The sequence below is a fragment of the Aspergillus campestris genome (assembly GCF_002847485.1).
Source record: "Aspergillus campestris IBT 28561 chromosome Unknown P168scaffold_1, whole genome shotgun sequence".
NCBI lineage: Eukaryota > Fungi > Ascomycota > Eurotiomycetes > Eurotiales > Aspergillaceae > Aspergillus > Aspergillus campestris.
The window spans coordinates 2,643,514-2,664,300 of NW_020194336.1; the positions used below are offsets into that span (position 1 = coordinate 2,643,514).

Consider the following 20,787-nt stretch of genomic DNA (forward strand, 5'->3'; position numbering starts at 1 on the left):
CTTCATCTGAAGATTGCGCTTGCGGGCGTATTGCCTCTGTACCAGATGATTAGGTGGCTCAGGCGACAGGGTTTACCGAGAAAAAGTTTTCCTGTTTGAAGCTTTTACCGGCTTGTCTCTAAGATTATATACTGATTTTCCCTAACTTTTCGAGAACCGTCTTCTGTCTATCCAGACTATTATCATCAAACGCCCGATCTTCAAAGCAAAGCGCAATAGCATCGCAAAACATGCTACCTGCAAAATGCGTGACAAGCACCTGCAATGATGTGCATGTCTGAAATGACAGCAGTGATGGCACTCGGGCTTCGTTTATGGGGCTCCCATTCGAGTGTCTTCTCTCTTCATCAGTTGCGGGATGGGTCTCGGCAAGTATCGCCGCCAGCGGCTTCCACAGCGCAAGCTCAAGAAGAACACAGCCTAGTGCGTAAAGATCGAATGCCTTCCGATATGATTTCCGATGAGCTCCCCGCGCCCTTGGGTGTCGGTATTGGTCCGCTCCAAGAGAACCACCGGGGAGCTGGGTTATGGCTAAACCATCCGTAGAGTCGGGTCTGGCATATTCGAATCCGACGAGATGAGCTTTCTCTGGAAGGATTTCTTCGTTCTGAGCGAAGAATGCGATTATATTTTCAGATCGAATTCCTTTGTGTAGCCAGCCCGCGGTGTGAAGTTGGAGCACCGTCTCTGCCATATCTTTTCCGATTTTCACGCGGTGGCTTAACGGGGCGATTGCAGAACTTTGGATCACGGAGTACAGGAGTTCGTAACGATGGGAGCCCTTGAGTTGCTCAGTTGGAACCGGATATCTATACACAAAGCCGAACAGCGATCTTTCACGCCACGGTAATAGCCCCTGCCATGGGAGAGTATGAAATGACGGATCATCCATTTTACTCAAGAGTAGCGCTAGTCGGCGGACATATTTGGCGAGCTGATCCCATCCTGGATTTTCGGCGACTTTCCACTCCACAATGACGTTCTGTCCTTTGTAAACTGCGGGCTCGATACCCGCGTATTTCAAGGTCTGCGTCGAGTCCTCGGGAGTCAGACGTCGGGGACGAAGCTCCAGGAGTTGCAGAGCACCTCGCGGCTCGGACCTTTGCTCTGAGCCCTTGGGCGGCGCTAGCAACAAACGGATTTGTCGCAAAGATGCGGCTGCAGCGAGAGCCTGGTTCGAGTCTGAGATTGACGGATTCAAGAGCGCATTGATGGTGTTCACTTCGTTCGGGTTGTTACAGTGTGTGATAAGATCTCTGAGCAACGACTCTGACGCGGCATTGAGTCTATCGCGATCAACTGAATCCAAAAGGTAATCCAGCCGGTCGTTCAACTCTGCGATGTCGGTAACCACACGGTCTGTCTTGTCTTTCCCCGTACTGGCCCAACGAAGACGTCGAAGAGGACTGTTCTGGCTTTGGATGGCCCTCGCTCGAAGGCTACCTGACTCTGCTGCTGTGAGATGGCGCAGAAATCTGGTCAAGCTAGAGGAAGTCTCGGCAGCCTTTTCTTCCAACTTTGTGGCGGTTAGGATCTCATCGTCAATGTCGAGGTTATACTTAGATTTGAGCTTTTCAGCTGAGGTCAACAACTCCTGTTGCTCTTCTAACAGAGACTTGGCAACCTCCCAGTTGACTCGGTTCGAAGGGGAATTGGATTCAATTCCGGATCTTTTGCCCCATTGTATGAGGCGATAATATTCCCATTGCAGCCGCGACACGATCTGGTCGCCATCTTTACCGACGTTGTTTGCAAGACAGATAAGCTTATATGTGCTGATGCATGTTTCAAATACCTGTGCAACGCCGACAACTGTTCCAAGCACCTCCATAATCGCGTCACACAAGAAATGGACCGACGATAATCAGGCTGGGAGCCCTCGAGGAAGCGAGATTGAGCAACTGAGCGCTAAGCGCCACGTCATGTCCTAAGAACCGCGGGGCTGAAACCCTCATACCCCGCTTGATAATCGATAGCCTTGTCTGTCGGGATTCGTATTTCCTTTTGGCTAGACACCCAAGAGCCGTTGTTGACATTTCCATGTCCGCTCGATAGCCGGGACAACTGGTGTAGAGACCCGATGCACCATGTCCCAGCCCTTTTCACTAAGACCCATGGGACTAATCCAAGGGGTCTTTGGGAGACGAGCACCACCACCGACCCCGCCTGCTGTCGGTTTAAAAGACGAGTCTGATGTAGAGGAGTTGTTGGCTCGCTTGTGTCGGCCAGCATCCGCGACCAACTCGGCTGTATTTCGCAGTGTGAGTGTCAAACGATGCAACGAGATCAGCGACATTCTCTTCAAGAAAGGCAAAAATAACGGCGATGAGCGACTACTCGCATGGAGCGAGCGACCGCGAATATATTTTGTTCTACGGAACATCCAGCGGTTGGATCTGCTGGACTATTTCGTGAAGGCCGAGTTGACGGACTTCCATATTCCGTTTAACGAGGACACTTTGCCAGTTTTCCTGCGTGAGGATGGCCTCCGAGAATCATTCCTGCGGTTTCAGCCATACGTGCTTTCCTCGGGGGCGAAGGGTTTGGATAACCGTGGTGAACCGCACCTGAGCTTTGCGGGGGATGCGCAGAGGTACTTTTACTACAAGGGATCGCTGGGCCGGGGGGGATATGGGTGAGTTCCCCAAGTGTCGCTTTTGTGGTTTTTGTGTCGACTTGCGCCTGACATTGATTGATCGCTTTTGTCTTTGTCTTTCGAACCAGAGAAGTCGACGCCGTCACCAGCCGATTGAGTCTCCAATCATATGCGCGAAAACGCGTCCTGCGCGGAAGAGATACCCAGACCAACAAGCTAGGACAAGCGTTTCTAATCCGGGAGTTATCGTATCTCAAAGCCCTGTCTCATATTCACCTCGTTCGGTATGTTTCGTCATACACCGACGAGAAGTACATTGCATTCTTGATGCAGCCCGTGGCCGACTATGACCTGGAGACATTGTTGAAGAACTTAGGCCGCGCTGGAACGGGTGCTGAATGTTTGCGACCATTCTTCGGCTGTCTATCAGGAGCGATTCAGTATTTGCACGAGAACAAGATCCGCCATCGGGATCTCAAGTCGCGGAACATCCTCGTCAAGGACGGTCAAGTCTTTGTGGCTGATTTCGGAACCGCTTATAGTTGGAAGGGCTCGAGACAAAGCACCACCAACCATCGCAATGTCCCATTTACGGCCGAGTACATTGCGCCGGAGGTTGCGCTGAACCAGAGCCGCAGCACCGCCAGCGATATGTGGTCATTGGGCGTGGTGTTCCTAGAAATGTCTACCGTGCTGTTGGGCAGCACCGTTCGGAAACTGAAATCTCTGCTACGTGACATTTCACATTCCCGTGGAGCCGGGCCGTACCTGTGGGCTAATCTTCCAGTGATCGATACATGGATTGAGGGGCTTACCCGCTGCGCAGCAGAGCGAGATGAAAGCACCGAACCACTATCCTGGGTCCGAGATCTGCTGCAAGACAGACCAAATAAGCGCCCGAAAGCTGAAGATCTTATGAAGCAGATTATGGAATCGCCCTCTTTTAACGCATTTTGTTGCGTTGACTGCTGGCCGGATTACGAGCAACGTTCCTTTCTCTATACCCAGCAACCCCAAGACAACAATGCTTCCGCGCCGGGGAACTCGGCGGACGTGCAAGCCCAGCTCACTGCGTTATTGGATCCCCCAGTCGACAGAGCCCGCGAACAGGAGAAAAACCGGACCATCAGGTACTGGCTGGACACTGTTGCTGACGACGATATGAATTTGACCTCTATGGGCGTCAATGGCACAGCAGAGTCTTCGGATATAGAGGTTCCTATCCAAACAGTGGAGGACAATTCGACATATTACTCTGCAGAGAGCTCTGACGAGGAAAGAATGGTGCAGCTTGATGGGCTATCTATCACCGGCAGTTACCAGTCGTTGGATGACACCACCGAGTCGCATAGCGGCCAGGCCGATGGTGAGTCAAAGAGGACAACTATTCCGTTGGAAGACAACACAGAATCCCCTGAGAGCCTCGCATTCCAAGATGAAGCGCACAAACGCGAAGCGGAGTCTGGCGCGGCAAACGTCGATGGTTCTCAACCACGGAATATATGGCCACCTGCAGAAGCGGAGTTCAATGTTTGGGCGGATGATGGCCGGACTGGCACAACCACCCGAGAACAGGAGTTTCCAGCGGACATTCTACCGTCTTCCAACACTATTTGGGGATACGCTGAGTCACTGGACTTGCCTCCGCCCCTTCCGTTGACAGAGGAATCGATCAGCACCCCCTACTACCAAGAACAGGGGGGGTTTGTTCCATCGATGTTCGATCCAGACGAAGAGTCTACGGTGTCTTCGTCACCTGAGCAGGAAATGACAACCCCAATCGAAGACGGATTCTTGACGGCACAATCAACAGAGATAACTAAGCCCCCACCGTTGACTTCCACTGGTACTCAAGGCAAATCTGAAACTGCTTTGGTGACTACCCGGTGTGAATACGACGCGATGGTGGCATGGTCGAGGGAGACCAAGCCATATGAAGAACAGCTAGCATATGAAAGCACCGATGACGCTCTGAATGAACAGGTGCAGACGACCGATAGTAACGGGTCTTCTTTGAACCTGAAAAGTGATGCAAGCATCGAAAGGGTACAGGGAAATGCATTGCAAAGAGCACCAAAGTTCGAGTTGGGCCTCCTTAGAAGACCTAGACCTGAAAAGAAACGGACCAATAAACCCCCAGGAGGAGAGTTGCTCATATTACCACCACCAGAAAAAAGAAATCTATCCAAAGAACAGGTTGATGAAAGTGCGATAATAGAAAAACTGCAGAGCGACACAACAGCATCCAAACCCGAAACAGAAGATCAAGCATCATCAGCCAAGGAGCAGTCGGCCATAGCCCGCTTCAAAAAAGGCTCCATGTCTCTCCACAAACAGGCACTCCTAACAAGTGCAAAACAGACGACCACGAAGAAAGATTCGCTGATATCTGTCTTCAGTCCGGAGGTGTATATGAACACGACCTGGGAGGCCGCTTCGTCGCAGGACACCAGAATTGTCCCAATAAACCGCAACAAACGGTGGTGGAAATGGATAGATCGAGACCAACATATTCTCGAGGGCTTTTGTACCGAAGGGGCCGTGCAAGCTGTGCGAACCCTGCTGAAGGACGGATGCAATCCAGGAACCGAGTTCAAACCGCGACCAACGCCTCTACTCCGAGCCATCCAGGGTGGTACATATCAGCACTACAAGTGCGTCCAAGCGCTAATGAATCACGACGTCAACTTGAACGTCGCCGAGCGGAGGACTGGACGCACTGCCTTGCAGATCGCAATCGAACAACCCTTTTTCGCCGGCCATACGAGTCTCGTCCGAGATCTGATCGACGGGGGAGCTGACACAAACAAGCCTGACCATACTGGCAAACGACCGATCTTGAGTGTTTTCGACATCCAAGGGAACAATGCCCTTGGAAAGCACCAACTGGATGCGCTAGCATGTCTTCTCGTCGGAGGCGGAGGGAAAGAGACCAATGTCAATGTCTACACACCCCATGGGCACGACAGTCCGTTGCACCTTGCCATACGGCGTAGGAGCCCCATGGCCGTTGGCCTGTTGCTTTTCCGGGGCGCATTAGTCAACGCTAAAAACCAAGCTGGTGCCACGCCCCTCCTCCTGGCCGCGGCTCAATGGGCTGGACCCTTGGTCGCGGATCAGAAAACCATTCTAGACCTCCTTCTTCAGAATCCAGATATCAACTTGAATGAGATTGCCGGCGTACAGCGTCGAACGGCGCTCCATCAAGCAGTTTTTCGCGCCTCGACGACAGCCGTAGAAATGCTTCTTGAAAAAGGTGCTGATATTTCGATCCAGGACTCCGAGGGTAACACAGGGCGACAATTGGCGTCAAAGCTGGACGAGACCAAATGGAAAGATGAACGGGCCGAGATAATTCGGCTTTTGCATCAAAAGGACACTAGGACATATTTAGTGCGGCTCGGTGCGGACTTTGCGGGTGTGGCCATGCCATCCTAGTGAAGCAGAAGACATGTAAATAAGTTAACAGCAAGTTTTAGCAAGTTTAGAGATTACAAAGAAGGAAACGTATAGATGAGTCAACAGCGGGCATTAGATGTCGGGTATAGGGTTTGGCCACGGAGATTTCAATCTTGAATTTTGTATAGAACACCTCGTTGATATTCGGGTCTCCAACAGCTTGCATGGTCGTCAGTGGACAGGGTCCATACGGACTTACTTGGCTTACATATCGTGCCTGTTGCAAAAGTTGGATACCACTCGGCTACAAGGGATATCATGACACTCTAGGCCTCTGTAAGAGACGCTATATTCGGAGCGGCACTTTCTTTGTGTAGAAGAACCAAGTGACTGTCGCACTGAATATAGGCCACGTACGAAGCTCAAACAGATCATAGTATTCAATTGGAATTAGACTCTATATGTGTTCAACAGACAAACACGACTAGGACTGATAATCACCTCGTATTGGAGCTCCTTACTACCGTAGCAAGCAGGAGAATGGACAAATCAATTCGTTCATAAAGGCCGACCTCTGCTTGGTTTGTATAGAATACGAGTATATCTAACCCTATGGGGAAGTGGGGTCGGCAAGCTCCGTCAACAAGATGTCGTATATCAAGCCGAATGGGTTCTGTCAGAGGTGAGGACCCCACACGACCTTCTCTTCCACACACACACACACCTATCAGACCAAGACAACCTGTTGCTCCGCGGTTGTTGACTAGATTCGATCTCTTGCCTGGACTTCCTGCCTACTGCCTAGTGATCCTTATACGAGCCGCGAGAGAAGAAGAAGTTAGCGGCGGGTGCCTTAGCCGTTGCCTGATCTGTTCTGTCTTCTGGAAGGTACTTATAAAGTGAACGACAACCCTACTTTCATCAACGCGAATCCATCTGTCGACTACCAACAGTTGAAGAACAGACTGCGACATGGGTTCCAATAATGACGCGCCCATCCTACGAGGGTACACCCATGCCCTAAACCACGGGGAAACCGTATGTCGCATCGTGTCCTCCCTCCACCTCCGTCGGTTCATCCAAGCTGACATCTAGGAGGACTCCCATTATGACTCCCCGAAAATGTTCCCCAATGCATTAGATTCACGCGACCATGATGCGGACGCCTCGTGAGTGTATATGAGACCGGTCTTGTCAGAATGAAGACTAACACTCGCAGTCGGATCTACGTCCAGCGAGAACTCAACATGATGGATGTTATGAACCATATTTCGGAGAAGCCGATGTGGTACCATAAGGTACCCCCTCCCTACAGCCCAGACCCTCGAAGACTCGTTCTTCTGACAAAGAAAGGTATTCGACGAAAAAATCACGTCCAAATGGCGCGACGAAATCGCCACGTCCGACCTAGACGTCACCCCCAAGATGTTCGACTGGATCGTGCAAGAAATGCAATGGAAAGCCAGCGTCTACGAAGAGAAGAAACTCCTCCAAGTCTTCGACATGGGCGTCGTCCGCTCCGACACCGCAGTCCCAGAAGACCTACAGCAAGCACTGCGCGACGCAGTCGCACCACTGGAGAACGTCCCGGAAGACGAAAAAGACTACCACCCAGGCTCAGACAACAAGGTCGTCGACCTCGTCCACCCATCGCTCTACCCCCTCGTCTACGGGCACACGCGCATCCTCCCAGACCGCACGCTGTCACTCACCGACTGCCTCGACAGCGCCGGAAAAGGCGAAGTCATCCCCACGCCGACTCTCGACCCCGCCCTCTGGCCGTTCGCATCAGAAATAGGCAACGCCTTCAGCACCAAGTTCCAGTGGCTGCCGTGCGAAGTCCGCTTCACCCCCGACAGCGACAGCGAATGCCGCATAACCTCCTACATCAACAACCTCGCCCCCTTCAAGCACCGCGCGCTCTACAGCGCCATCGAGGGCGTCCTCGCGCGCGCCATCCCCCTCTGGGACCAGAGTCTGACCGCCGTGCACGGGTATCGGCGCGACAGGATCCCCTACAGGGAGGTGGAGTACGTGGCGCGCGACACGCCGGAGCCCGTGGCCAAGGACGAGGAAGAGGAGGACAGCTATGAGTTCAGTGATCGCTGGTGCGAGTGGTCGCATTCGAGGCCTATCAAGCTGCCTGAGCCGGAGGGGGAATTCTGTCCGCCTGAGCCGTATGAGAGGATCTCTCTGCGGGAGAAGTTCCGTGAGGAGGGTCTGCAGGTTATTGTCAAGTTGGCGAATATTGAGCTTGGGCCGGAGAAGCCGGAGTATGGTGGGGGGTCGTGGCATATTGAGGGGCAGTTGGTGAGTCCTTCTTTTCCCCGGAAAAAAAAGGAGAGGGAGAGAGAGAGAGAGAGAGAGAGAGAGAGAGAAATAAAGATAAAGATGAGTACTGACAATCCAGAACGAACGCATCTGCGCAACAGCCATCTACTACTACGACAGCACCAACATCACCTCAAGCCGGCTCTCCTTCCGCCAACGCGCCGCCCAACTCGACAGCGTCCACTACGAACAAAGCCACCACGAGTTCATCCAAGCGGTCTACGGCTTCGGACCCGAAGTATCCGGCGGCTACGGGGGAGAGAACCTCACTCAAGACCTCGGCAGCGTGCTCTGCCCAGCCGGCCGGCTCTTGACCTTCCCGAACACGGTGCAGCACCGGGTGGCGCCGTTCGAGCTGGCGGACCGGTCGCGGCGCGGGCATCGCAAGATCCTCGCGCTGTTCCTGGTCGATCCGCTGCGGCGGGTGATTTCGACGGCGAATGTGCCGCCGCAGCAGGTGGAGTGGGCGCGGGAGCGGGCGGGCTTGGTGAGGGGCGTGTTGCCGAGTTTGCCGGTTGAGTTGCGGGAGATGGTGATGGGGGGTTGGTTGATGAGGGGGGGTGTATGACGGCCGAGCAGGCGAGGGGGTATCGGTTGGAGTTGATGGCGGAGAGGGGGGCGAAGGGGGAGGAGCAGAATCGGGAGTATGAGAGGGGGAGTTTTAGTTTATGTGAGCACTAGGCCCTACTTGATCTGTAGATGATGGGGGGGAATTGTATCTGTATGCTATATTGATGCGTACATAGGACAAGATATGAAACCTGATATCTATAAATAACCAACTGATAGAACAAACAACTAGATAGAATACACAACCATTGAAATACCATCCAGAATACCACCCAGACATACCACCCCCATTATACAACATGACACAACCTCTCCTACTAGTCTTGGAAAAATCTGTCGAATGTCTCAGTCTGTTTGTCAGTATAAATAGAGGGGCAACTAGGCAGTGGCGAAATAAGAATGCCTCAAGAGATAGATGTAGGGTAATATCAAACGCCATAATAACAGCTCGTCTGGGTGGCGCAACTGGTTAGCGCGTTCGACTGTTAAACAACGGTTTATCGAGAGGTTGTGAGTTCGAGCCTCACCCTGGACGTTCTTTTTTTCTTTTTCTATTTTTTTGTTTCTCTATTATATTTATTCCATTGTCTTGAGATGGATTAGTCTTTTATCATAACCATCTATCTATTCATCTACAGATATCTATGATAATCAAGTAAATCGGGTACAAGTCGAACCGAACGCATACACTCGGCAACCATCCTTCCTTGCCTCCGGGATATTCTCGGTACCTACATGGTACCTCGTACCTACCTAGCAGACACGTCAGAAGGGTCGACGCGCGGAAGGCTTGGATCTGATATGTTTCCTGTATGCTATTATCCGGTGGTACTGTGTTATATGATATTGATGATATTGAGAATATTGATATTATGTGATATTAGACGGAGGATGATGGAGTATTCTGGAGGGACTATTTTTAGATGCGCGCCTTCGTTTGGGTTGGGAGGTTTGTTGGTACTGTTTGATTTATATCATTATATCATTTATTGTATTGATTCTTGTCATCCTTGGAAAAAGGTCAGGAAGGAAACGAGAAAACTGAATAAAAGAAAGAAACCGGCCTCCGAACAGGTAGACTGTCACGGCATGTCCGAGGTGAACACGCATCTCCTGAGGGACCCACGAATCTGGGAGTACAGGGTATGATCCCTGTTGTAATATAGGATAGCTCGGTGTTCTGTACGGATCCGTACAGATTACCATGGATAATGGAAAGGGCCAGTCAATGGAATAGAATACACAGCCATGATCAGATAGAGTACAGCCTCCTGAGCTGGCAGTCCAGCCTTGTTAAAAATCAGGAAAGAAAAGAGAGTTGAGAGTCAGGGGACCCACTGGGGGAGTGGGAGGAACCAGTCAGGAGGAGAAGGATGCAACCTTGTCTGTAAGAATCATGGAAAAGACAGACAAAAGAAGGAAGAAGTGGCAGGACAAAGTCAATAGAGAGAGAAAAGTCATCGATAAAACCAGAGAAAACAGAAAGACCGAAGGATAAAAAGAATACATGATAGTTATGAGCATAAGTCCGCCAAGATCGGACAGCAGACACTTTCTATAGTCTATACACCTTCTCTTTCTCTATTCTCTCTCTCTTCTTTCTATTCTTTCTATTCTATTACTACCTGATGATATCCTCAAGTCAATACTCAACAATACTCCATCTCCATCCTAATCGATCGTATCATCCATGGTCTGAATCTCGTGGCATCCACCACCTCCACTCCATCTCCTGAGGTTCCAGTTCAGTCTCCACCAGGGGATTCACTTACTCCGTCCTCACTTTACTTACTTTCTTCTTACTTTCTTTCTTCTTTCTTCCTTTCTTTTACTTTACTTTCCTCTTCTTTCCTTTCTTTCCTTCAACTCTCCCATCTTGACTGTTGATAACCCATATCAGGATTTATCTGGTAAAGATCCATTCTTCGGATCCCTCCTGCCGATCCATTCCCCGACATCCACATTCCAACACTGTCATCATCTCTCTCTCTTTCTTTCTTTTCAGTTCATGGGATTGAGGAGAACAGGTGACTGATCTTTCTCTTGTTCTGATTTCTTCTTGCTTGTCTTTGTTATTGCTTTTCAACATATTTATATCTTTATTGATTGTCGACCGATCGGGTTATTTATATCTTTGCATTATATGATCTGATTGGTGATTTATTTTTATTTCTTTCCAGGTAAGACGGACTGAACTGGTGGATTTTGCTTCACATTCTTCCTTACTCACTCTTTCTCCTTCTTCTCTCTCTTTCTTCCTCACCCTTACTCTCTCTCTTTTCTCTCTCTCTCTCTCTCTCTCTCTTTCTCTCTCTCTTCTCCTCTCTTACTCTCTCTTTTCTCCATCTCATGTCTCTTTCTTTTCCTTCCTTCCCCTAATCCCATCTTCACGGCTGTCCTTTGCCGGCCTCCATCTCCTTCCTTTTTTTTTTTCTTTCTTCCTTTCTTTCCTCCTTTCCTCCTTTTTCTTCTCCAGTTCTCTTCACTAATAATCCAGCCATGCTGTCCGCCCCCGTCAAATCCGCCAAGCGGATCTCCTCCCTCTTCTCCTTGGGTTCCAATCCCAACCGTGATGATTCCGTCTCCCCCTCTTCCCCTCGTTCCCCCGTCCCGCCCACCAAACCCTCCCCCGATCAGTTCGCCCAAGATCAACGACGACGACGCAGCTCCTCCCGTCCCGCCCGCCTCGCCTCGAGCTACAACCCCTCCTACGATGTCGGCGAACCCATGCCCATCCGCTCCCCCGGCCCCCACGACATGCCCCTCGATGGCCCCCTGCCGCTCCCCCCCTCCCTCCTCGACGTCAACCAGGATCTCGCCGACTCGGCCCCCAACTCCCCCGATCGTCCGCAGAGCCGCGGCCGCCGGAGGAGCAGCAGCAACCGCCCCGCCAGCGCCGCGGGGCTCTTCGTCCCCGGCACCGCCCCGGACTCCCGCCCGAGCACCCCCTCCAAGCGACGCAGTTGGATCCCCGGCCGCCAGCGCGCCAGTTCCGTCGATACCCGCTCGCTGCCCGTGAGCCCCCAGCTGCCCGGGGCCTGGATCGCCGGCTTGGATCAGAAGATCCTCTACAACCTGGAACCCTTGGCCCGGGGCGAGCAGGTCCCCGAACTGTGGAACGAAACCGGGGACACCTACGTCTATCTCTTCCCCCAAAATGCCGGCCGCCCCCCCTCCTTCAAACTCCACTCGACCGTCTTCGCCGAATCGCCCTCCCTCAACTTCCTCGCCCGCGGCACCGATGCCCGGGCCCTCGAGCAACAAACCCGCACCCTCTCGTTCGGCAACTCCGCGGCCGGCTACGCCTCGCCGCCCCTGGGTCCCCAGGACCGCCTGGCCGACGACGACAATGACAGCTCGGGCAGTCGTCGCATGGCCTTCGACGACGACGACGGCCCCGATGACCCCGAGCTGCACCTCTACCTCCCCATCCCCCTCAACAGCGACGTGACCAGCCCCCACGCCCGCCTCGCCCAGGACGACACCGAGACCCTCCTCCTCTTCCGCAACCTCTTCGCCTTCCTCATGGGGCAGTCGCTCATCGCCACCCCGCGCGCCCCCTCGCTCTTCTCCATCTTCATGGACGTCGCCACCCTCCTCGCCCGCTTCGAGTTCACCAACTTCGACGGCACCAACTTCGGCGAGACCGCCACCACCAGCTTCGGCAACTACTGCGACGAGCTGCGCCTCGACGACGTCCGCAAGAGCCGCGAGAAGACCATCGAGGCCATCGTCCTGGGAGAGCGCCTGCGCTTCTTCCCCCTCTACCTCGAGGGCTTCGTCCACGGCGTCGGCAAGCTCGACGAGCTCAAGCAGCTGCGCAGCCCCAAGTACGGCCTCATCAGCCCCGTCACCCAGAAGCGCCTCGAGCGCGGCTTCATCGACCTCGACACCCGCCTGCGCGTCCTCTACAGCAAGCTCGACGACTTTGACTTCCCCTCGGTCTTCTCCGGCATCGCCAACTCGGCCACCTCGATGGAGAGCAAGGTCATCCGCTTCAAGACCTGGAAGGCCGGCTTCATGGAGTTCCGCCGCTTCACCATGCAGTACTACCGCCAGCGCTACGGCTCCTGGCCCCCAAGGCCCGCTCCAAGAAGAACCAGTTCGAGGAGAGCGGCCTCAACCGTCGCGTCCTCTCCGAGCTGTACGACGACTTTGCCGGCCTCTACGACATGATGGTCGACCGCAACAACCTGACCACCCGCACCATCGACATGGCCGGCGCCGGCTCCGACGGGGCCCTCGACGGCGCCGACCCCGAGCAGGTCATGAACCGCGCCCTGCGCCAGGTCGAGAGCGAGTACGACCGCAGCACGCCCCCGGTCCTGCCCCCCATCCCCTTCGACATCCCGCTCTACCCCACCCTGCAGCCGCTCTACCGGAAGCCGCTCGACCCCAAGAAGGACGCCAAGAAGCGCACCAAGAAGCTCAAGGACTCCGACATCAACGCCGTCCTCATGGGCTCCTACACCCGCGAGAGCCTGCGCCCCACCCCCTTCATCGAGGCCTTTATGCAGTTCGAGCGCCGCTCCGCCCACGGCAAGAGCCTCAACGACCTGATCGACCTGCGCTGCGGCCAGTGGATCTTCCTCTACTGCGTCATCCAGTCGCTGCCCCTGCTCGTCGTCGACGTGCAGGACGTCAAGTACACCGACGGCGTCGAGTACTTCTGCTGCATCGCCCCGCGCGGCGGCGCCCCTGGATCCACAACGACGGCAAGGCCGCCCGCAGCTGGTTCGGCGTCGCGGGCGGCGCCGGGGTCGTCAGCCTGCCCTCGGACGTGGTCATCAACGGCGTGGAGGGCATCTACCGCCGGAGTCACTGCTGGCGGGATGCCGAGCTCTGGGCCGAGAAGGATGCCATCCTGGCGCCGCCGACCATCGACGACCCTTATGACAACGAATCCTCGCTCTCCTCGCCGTACCAGGCCCAGCAGTCGTCCGCCGGCTCCTCGTCGGAACCGCACCTGCAGCAGCCGTATTACTCCGGGTCGCAGCAGCCCACGCCGCTGCTGGCGCCGACGCACGTCGGCCTCACGCCGCCGCCGGCCATCCCGCGCGCCACCTCGCCGGCCGCGCGGAGTCGGACCGACCACCGGATGTCCATCAACCCGGGACTGGAGGCGCTTCCTTTGCCGGCGGGTGTGGCGCCGATCGATCCCCCGGCGCGTCCCATGAGCCGCTTCAACCCGACCATGAGCTTTGATGACATTCTGAAGCAGGTGCCGAACCAGAAGAAACGATAATCCCATCGTTGCCATTTCTTCCTTCTCTTCCTTTCGTTTTTTCCTTTCTTTCCTTCCTTTCTTCTTTCCTTCTTTTTCTCTTCTTTCCTTTAACATTTCTTGTTCTGTATCTTGAGGCGATGATTTTCCTTCGCATATTGCATTTTTAATTCTCCTGCTGAGCCCGTGTGGTGATTCCCCCATCTTCCGTTTCGTGTTCATCGTTCGATTCTTATCCCCGTCCAATGGTCACCAGACCGTGGATAGGGTCGATCGGACATGCGATCTCCGCTGTCGACTTTCTCGTTTTCCTGTTGGGTCATTCTGTACCCGTGTTTAGACCGGTGAGCATGGTTCGGGTTGGATGTTCTGGACCATGGACGGACTGCATAATCAGACCTTTGGTCGGTAATAGAATTCATCTAGTATATTGTATGTTCGTCGTAGTCTACTAGTCGACTCTGGTGGCTTCCCCGTAGACGTCTGTAGGATCAGGCTAGACGAGGGGCTTGTACTAACTTGACGAATAGGTTAGTCGATCAGCAACCTGCAGCTAACCGGACAGAGCAAGTTTTTCATTGATCGTCGCAATGGTGTCAGCCTCGTATTTCATCCCACACCTACTATCCGTAGCACCCCTGCTATCATCACCACAATTATAACTACCACGCTCATCACAATTATCACCACCACACCCTACCCCAAATATCACCACACCAACCACCATACCTACCCAACAACCATGCCCCCTAACCCCGACACTAGCACAACCACAATGAGCCCCCCACAACCCAAAAAAATGTCCCCCTCCCGCTCGAGCATAACCAGCTCCAACCACACCAACGACCGCCTCGAACCGCGCCTCCTCCGCGCCGTCGAACAAAACGACACCCCCGCCCTCCACCACATCCTCACCGCCGGCCGCGAGACCAACCAACTCACCGACTCCGTCCTCCGCGTCGGGCTCATGCGCAGCTGCGAACGAGGATGCATCTCCGCAACACAGTACCTCCTCGCCCAAGGCGCCCCCACAGACGTCCTCCCCCCCGCCCCTCGCCCCTCCTCCGCGCCGCCGAGCGCAATCACGTCCGCATCGTGCAGCTCCTCCTCGACTACGGCGCCTCCCCCGAGTCCCCCGACAAAAAGGGCCGCACGGCCCTCATGACAGCCGCCTGGCGAAACCACTGGCACATGGTGCACTGTCTGCTCTCGCGCGGCGCGGACCCCAACGCGCGCGACCTGCGGCGCCGGAACGTGCTGCACAACCTCGCCGCGGACAAGCAGTGCGACTGGGGCGAGGACGTCATCGCGCTGCTCCTGCGCGAGACGGTCTGCATCGAAGGCGTGGACGCCCTCGGCCGCACGCCGCTGCACTGGGCCTGCGCGACCGGCAAGCTGCGCCTAGCGGAGATGCTGCTGGCCGCGCGCGCGGACCCCAACGCCGTCGAGTCGCGGAACAAAGCCCCGCTGCACCTGGCGATCAAAGACGGGCGGGACGATGTCGTCGAGCTGCTGCTCGGGTTCCGCGCGGATGTCAGCGCGCGCAGCGATGGCGGCTGGACGCCGCTGCATAATGCCTGCGATAACGGGTCGGAGTCGACGGTGCGGTTGCTGTTGGGCGCGGGCGCGCACGTGAACAGTCAGTTGTTGAACGGGGTGACGCCGCTGCATCTTGCTGCGCAGGGGGGCCATGTGGGCGTTGTGGAGATGCTGCTTGCGCAGCCGGGGGTGAAGAGGCGGCTGCGGGATAACTTCGGGAGTACGCCTTTCTTGCGCGCGGCGCAGTTCAAGAGGCGGGATGTGCTGGCTTTGCTGGCTCCAGTAAACAACATCAATATGTTGACTCCCGATGCACGACGCGCGTGCGAGGCCTTCGATGCGACGGTCGTGGACTTCGGGAACTTCCATAATGAGAACCGCGTGCGGCGGATCTCCGTGTATGAACTGCTGTATGGGCGGGATGCGGAGAATCCGCGGAAGGCGGCGTTTAGCACTGTGCCGGAGCGGAGCGGCGCCACGGACTTTCGGTGGATTCATCTGCCGGCGAATGATATGGGGTGGGTGGAGGCGTTGTTGACGAAGGCGTTTATAGAGGAGGGGGCGCACGATGTGGAGAGCTTTAAGGGGCTGGAGAGGAGCTTCCATTATCAGCATCGTGGGCAGAGGGCGCATTCGCTTTTTATGAGGCCGCTTTGTCAGAGTAGTCCTAGGGGGTGGGGGTCCGGGTCGGGGTCCGGTTCGGGGTCGAGGGTTCACGATGAGAGGAGTTCTGGGGGGGAGGGGTCGGTGGGGGAGAGTACTGCGGGGGATACTAGGAGGTGTTCGGGGGATGGGCCGAAGGGGAAGAAGCAGCAGCAGCAGCAGCAGCAGCAGCCGTTGTCTGGAGGGGGGAAGAAGGGGGAGTATCAGAATGAGTCTTACTGCCAGGAAGGAGGCAAGAAAGCGAAAGGCCAGAAGAAAAAGCCAGGGACGTGGCCGCCGTCTGCGACAGCTGCCCGCAAAGACAAGGCCAAGCCGGCGCCGCTAACACTCTGCAAAGAGACGGCGCTCGCGGCGACGAGCAACGTCTGCGTGTTCATGCCGTACCTGCATTTCGAGACCGCGCAGGGGAGACAGAAGATGCAGGATGCGATCCAGCAGGCGCAGATGCTGGGGCCGAGCGGAGGAGGAGGGGAGCAGACGCGGACGCGCGATGAGCTGCTCATCAGAGCGCATCTAGCATCATCCAGCACATCTCTACACATCCGCCGCACCCTCGACCAGTTCTTTTACCCCAACATCGACACGCAGACGCGCGACCAGGACCAGGTAGTCTACCGGTACCAGACGAAAGGCCAAGGCCGGGAGCGACTATCCGGCGAGCCCAAGATCTTCATGGTCGACCAGCTGTGGATGTGGATTGTCGGCACGAACCTGATCGTCACCGGGTTCGCGCAGCGGTGGGACCAGCCGCGGAATGATCCGCTGAACGTGCTGGACGGCATCATCGAGGATATCAACTCCAAGACGCGCGAGCCAGTGCGTTCGGTGTACGATCTTGCCATCACGATCACGAACCGCTGCTCGGGCGTCTTCGACCGCCACCGCATGGGCGACGAGGAGTATCAGTTTCTGGACATGTTCGAGTCGTGCATTGGTATTGCCACGGATCGCGAGACGCTGCTCTTCAACCTGTTCAATCGCGCCTCCGCCCAGGCGTCAGACTGGCTCAAGAACCACCGCAAGCTGAGCCGTTTCGCGCGGCAGACTCCTCCCCCTCCTCCCCCTCGGCCAACCACCAGCAACAGCTACCAGCCTGACCGACCCAGTCCGCTGGATTTATATGCAGATGAGCTGGAGCGCGAACAGCCCCTCTTCGTCGACAACCTCCTCGACATCGGCCAAGAAACCGACCTCCTCTCCGAAGCCAAAGACATCCGCGACGAGCTCAACATGATCCGCACCGTCCTCGAACACCAACAACACGTGCTGTCCGACCTGCAAGACGCAATCTGCGAAACCTACGCCGGCCAACAGCGCTCCCAATACGAGGTCAAAAAGCGCTTCAAAGAGCAGCAGCGCACGATCGACATGCATCTCAAGGACATAGAGCGCATGGACAAGCAAGCCGAGCGCATCTACATGTCCATTACGGACTTGCTGGATTTGAAACAGAAGCATGCGAACGCTTTCGAAGCGCGGTTTGCGCGGGATCAAGCTGCGGGAACGACGCGGCAGGGAAAGATCATCATGGTGTTCACGATCGTGACGATCGTGTTTCTGCCGCTGAGTTTTATAGCGACGCTGTTTACGATAAACATCGTGGAGTTCCCGCGGGCAGAGAACGGGGAGGAGAGGTTGCATCTGGGGTTTGTGGCGAGGTATATTTTTGGGGTGGGCTTTGCGATTTCGATTCCATTGGTGTTGATTGCGCTGGCTGTTGATGATATTGGGGATGTTTGTCAGGAGGGGGGGAGACGGTTGAAACTTTGGGCTTCTTCACGGCGGGGGAAGGAGGATGTAGATACTGATGATGGTGGGTATGGGAGGAGAACGATGGAGATTGAACGGAGGGTGAGATCCAGAGGGGGGAGGAGTGTGGAGGGGTCGTATCGAGGGGATTTGTTGCCTTTTTCGAAGGACTATTCGTATGATATCAAGTGAAGCTTTTGGATGTATAGCCTATCTAACCATTAACCATAACATGTACCCTAACGATACTGTCCACGATGACCATTATTATATTAACGATCAATATATTGACCACTAGTACTCCGTACTATACTAATTAAATCTTCTATCAATAGTATAATCAATAATTCACATGCTCCACAGATCGACAGATCATCTCCATCCGACTCCAATCCGACCTCAAACCCGAACTCTCTCCGACTTCTCGAATCTTTCCTCCCGTGGATTCCCGTAAGTAATCTCTCGTGAATCCGACCGATGCTTACATGTGCCTGAATTACAGCTGAATGTTGAGATAATCATACTGGCTATCATCTATCCGCCTCCTTCCGACGCGACTCGTGCCCTCGGAGGGTCTCGGAGTGAGATGCCTCGTGGACGGTGATATCGGCATGTGGACCACATATTGCCTCCGTTGACCCGGGAATTGACTGGATTAGCGATATCCTGTCTTTCTATGGCTTTTACGGTTCTCTCGATGGTTTTTTTTTATGGTTCTGCTGTTTTCTGGTTCTGCTGTTCTCCCGAGCGTGATGTCATGATGACCCGCAGGTCGATGTCAGATATGACAGACTGAACTACAAAAGGTCAATCCCATCGCCGGACTTACCTCGACGAAACGTGTTCTACCCTCGCCATGCCAGCCTTAAACCCCGTTCGGGGTCTGTCGCCCGGCCTACGACAGACAGTGCGACGCACACGGCCAACACGACTCCTCCAACCCCATCGACTCCTCGCCACCCAAGTCAACCACACAACAGCCACTCCCACCACCACACACCAGCAGAAGAAAGAGCGCGTCGTCATCCTCGGATCCGGCTGGGGCGGATACGGCGTCTCGCGCAAACTCGACCCCCAAAAGTTCTCCCCCATCGTCATCTCCCCCCGCTCCTACTTCGTCTTCACCCCGCTCCTCACAGAGACAGCCAGCGGCTCGCTGGACTTCTCCAACATCGTCGAGCCCGTGCGCGACCCATCCGCCCAAATCGACTTCATCCAGGCCGCAGCACGCTCCATCGACCTCGACCGCAAGGTCATCCGCTGCGAATCGACCGTCGTCCGCAGCGGCGTGACAGAGACCTCGCGCGAGCACACAGACGAGAAGGAGAATGTCGCCCACCCGGCCCCCTCTCCCGCCTGGTGGGAACAAGGTGAGATGTTCGACGTGCCCTACGACCGGCTCGTGGTTGCCGTCGGCGCCGTCAGCAAGACGTTCAACACGCCCGGCGTGCGCCAGAACGCCTTCTTCTTCAAGGACATCGGCGACTCGAAGCGCGTCAAGCGTCGCGTGCGAGAGTGCTTCGAGCTGGCTGTCTTGCCGACGACAACGCCCGACATGCGGCGGTGGCTGCTGCACTTTACTATCGTGGGCGCTGGCCCCACGGGCACTGAGCTGGCTGCCCACCTCCGCGACTTCATCTACTCCGACCTCATCCAGCTGTACCCGACGCTAAAGGGCATTCCGCGCATTACGCTGTACGACGTCGCGCCGACCGTGCTGTCCATGTTCGACGAGTCGCTGTCGCGATACGCGATGAACACTATGCGCAAGGAGGGTATTGAGATTAAGACCTCTCACCATGTTAAGAGCCTCCGCTGGGGAGAACCGGGCCAGCAGCCCCCGCACTACATGGACCCTAAGAAGTGTCTGACGCTGAGCACGGAGGAAGAGGGCGAGGTCGGCGTGGGTATGTGCGTGTGGGTGACGGGCAACACGATGAACAAGTTGATCCGGACGGGCCTTGACGAGGTTCCTACCTTTCCCGCCCGGTCCGCGCAACTGAAAGACGGGAAGGCCCTCCCCGCGGCGTCCCCCGCGGAATCTTCCGTAGAGCACAACTCCGGCTGGCGCGTCAAGAAAGCCCCCAAGGTCGGCGCCCTCCTCGTCGACGGCCAGCTGCGGGTACAGCTAGAGCGACCGGACGGCACAACTGCCGTGCTTCAAGACGTCTACGCCCTAGGCGACAACGCCATGCCCGAGACAGGCGCACCGCCCGCAACAGCGCAAGCTACCTTCCAAGAAGCCAAGTGGCTGGCGGCGCGGCTCAACGCGGGCGACCTGGCGCAGGCGTCGCCCTTTTCCTTCCAGAACATGGGCACGCTGGCGTACATCGGCGACGCGCGCGCGCTGATGCAGCTGCCCGAGCAGGTGGGCAAGTACCTCCCTGGCCAGCTGACGGGGCGGATGGCGTCGCTGGTGTGGAATTCGGCGTACTTGACGATGAGTATTAGTTGGCGGAATAAGTTGCGGGTGGGGTTCCGGTGGCTGTTGAATAGATTGTTTGGGAAGGATGTGTCGCGGTTTTAATCTACCTTTCTCTATACATATTTCATGAAGGTATTCAAAATATCGAGATACTGTTGATATTAACCTCGGTTCTTACATAATCTCGGCTATCCATCTCCTCTTTTGCGGAGTATTCTACAACTTCTATTGTACAACGACAATCATACATGATATACAGTTATAGTTATAATTGTATGTTGTATATTATAC

General features: G+C 55.3%; 6 protein-coding genes and 1 non-coding gene across 7 annotated transcripts; 6 read left to right on the top strand and 1 right to left on the bottom strand.

Annotated features, from left to right (window-relative positions):
• Positions 1-124: 124 nt before the first annotated feature.
• Positions 125-1,831, bottom strand: P168DRAFT_314689 (uncharacterized protein; the record flags this gene model as incomplete). The annotated part of the gene is made up of 1 exon (XM_024839817.1): positions 125-1,831. The coding sequence occupies one exon, from the start codon at positions 1,829-1,831 to the stop codon at positions 125-127; it is 1,707 nt and encodes a 568-aa protein (XP_024697211.1).
• Positions 1,832-2,087: 256 nt separating this feature from the next.
• P168DRAFT_301286 (ankyrin repeat and protein kinase domain-containing protein) lies at positions 2,088-6,034 on the top strand (the record flags this gene model as incomplete). Its single annotated transcript, XM_024838505.1, has 2 exons — positions 2,088-2,635; positions 2,725-6,034. The coding sequence occupies 2 exons, from the start codon at positions 2,088-2,090 to the stop codon at positions 6,032-6,034; spliced, it is 3,858 nt and encodes a 1,285-aa protein (XP_024697212.1).
• A 1,083-nt stretch (positions 6,035-7,117) lies between these two features.
• P168DRAFT_278187 (DUF4246 domain-containing protein) lies at positions 7,118-9,555 on the top strand (the record flags this gene model as incomplete). Its single annotated transcript, XM_024835666.1, has 7 exons — positions 7,118-7,164; positions 7,215-7,293; positions 7,349-8,305; positions 8,406-8,813; positions 9,133-9,252; positions 9,344-9,364; positions 9,535-9,555. The coding sequence occupies 7 exons, from the start codon at positions 7,118-7,120 to the stop codon at positions 9,553-9,555; spliced, it is 1,653 nt and encodes a 550-aa protein (XP_024697213.1).
• Positions 9,347-9,431, top strand: P168DRAFT_t11. Its single transcript has one exon. It is a non-coding gene; the product is annotated as a tRNA-Asn (tRNA).
• On the top strand, positions 9,484-10,150 carry P168DRAFT_20022 (uncharacterized protein). Its single transcript, XM_024833038.1, has one exon. It carries the CDS (start codon positions 9,632-9,634, stop codon positions 10,043-10,045), a length of 414 nt encoding a protein of 137 aa, XP_024697214.1. The 5' UTR covers positions 9,484-9,631; the 3' UTR covers positions 10,046-10,150.
• Positions 10,151-11,395: 1,245 nt separating this feature from the next.
• Positions 11,396-14,141, top strand: P168DRAFT_294578 (uncharacterized protein; the record flags this gene model as incomplete). Its single annotated transcript, XM_024837965.1, has 3 exons — positions 11,396-12,942; positions 13,011-13,559; positions 13,628-14,141. 3 exons carry the CDS (start codon positions 11,396-11,398, stop codon positions 14,139-14,141), a joined length of 2,610 nt encoding a protein of 869 aa, XP_024697215.1.
• Positions 14,142-18,546: 4,405 nt separating this feature from the next.
• Positions 18,547-20,780, top strand: P168DRAFT_286725 (putative pyridine nucleotide-disulfide oxidoreductase). The gene has a single exon (XM_024836409.1). It carries the CDS (start codon positions 18,928-18,930, stop codon positions 20,596-20,598), a length of 1,671 nt encoding a protein of 556 aa, XP_024697216.1. The 5' UTR covers positions 18,547-18,927; the 3' UTR covers positions 20,599-20,780.
• Positions 20,781-20,787: the final 7 nt, after the last annotated feature.

Excerpts from the sequence above, each read along its gene's own strand:
- P168DRAFT_20022 (XM_024833038.1), top strand. The coding sequence starts at position 9,632 with ATGGTACCTCGTACCTACCTAGCAGACACGTCAGAAGGGTCGACGCGC.
- P168DRAFT_286725 (XM_024836409.1), top strand. The coding sequence starts at position 18,928 with ATGCCAGCCTTAAACCCCGTTCGGGGTCTGTCGCCCGGCCTACGACAG.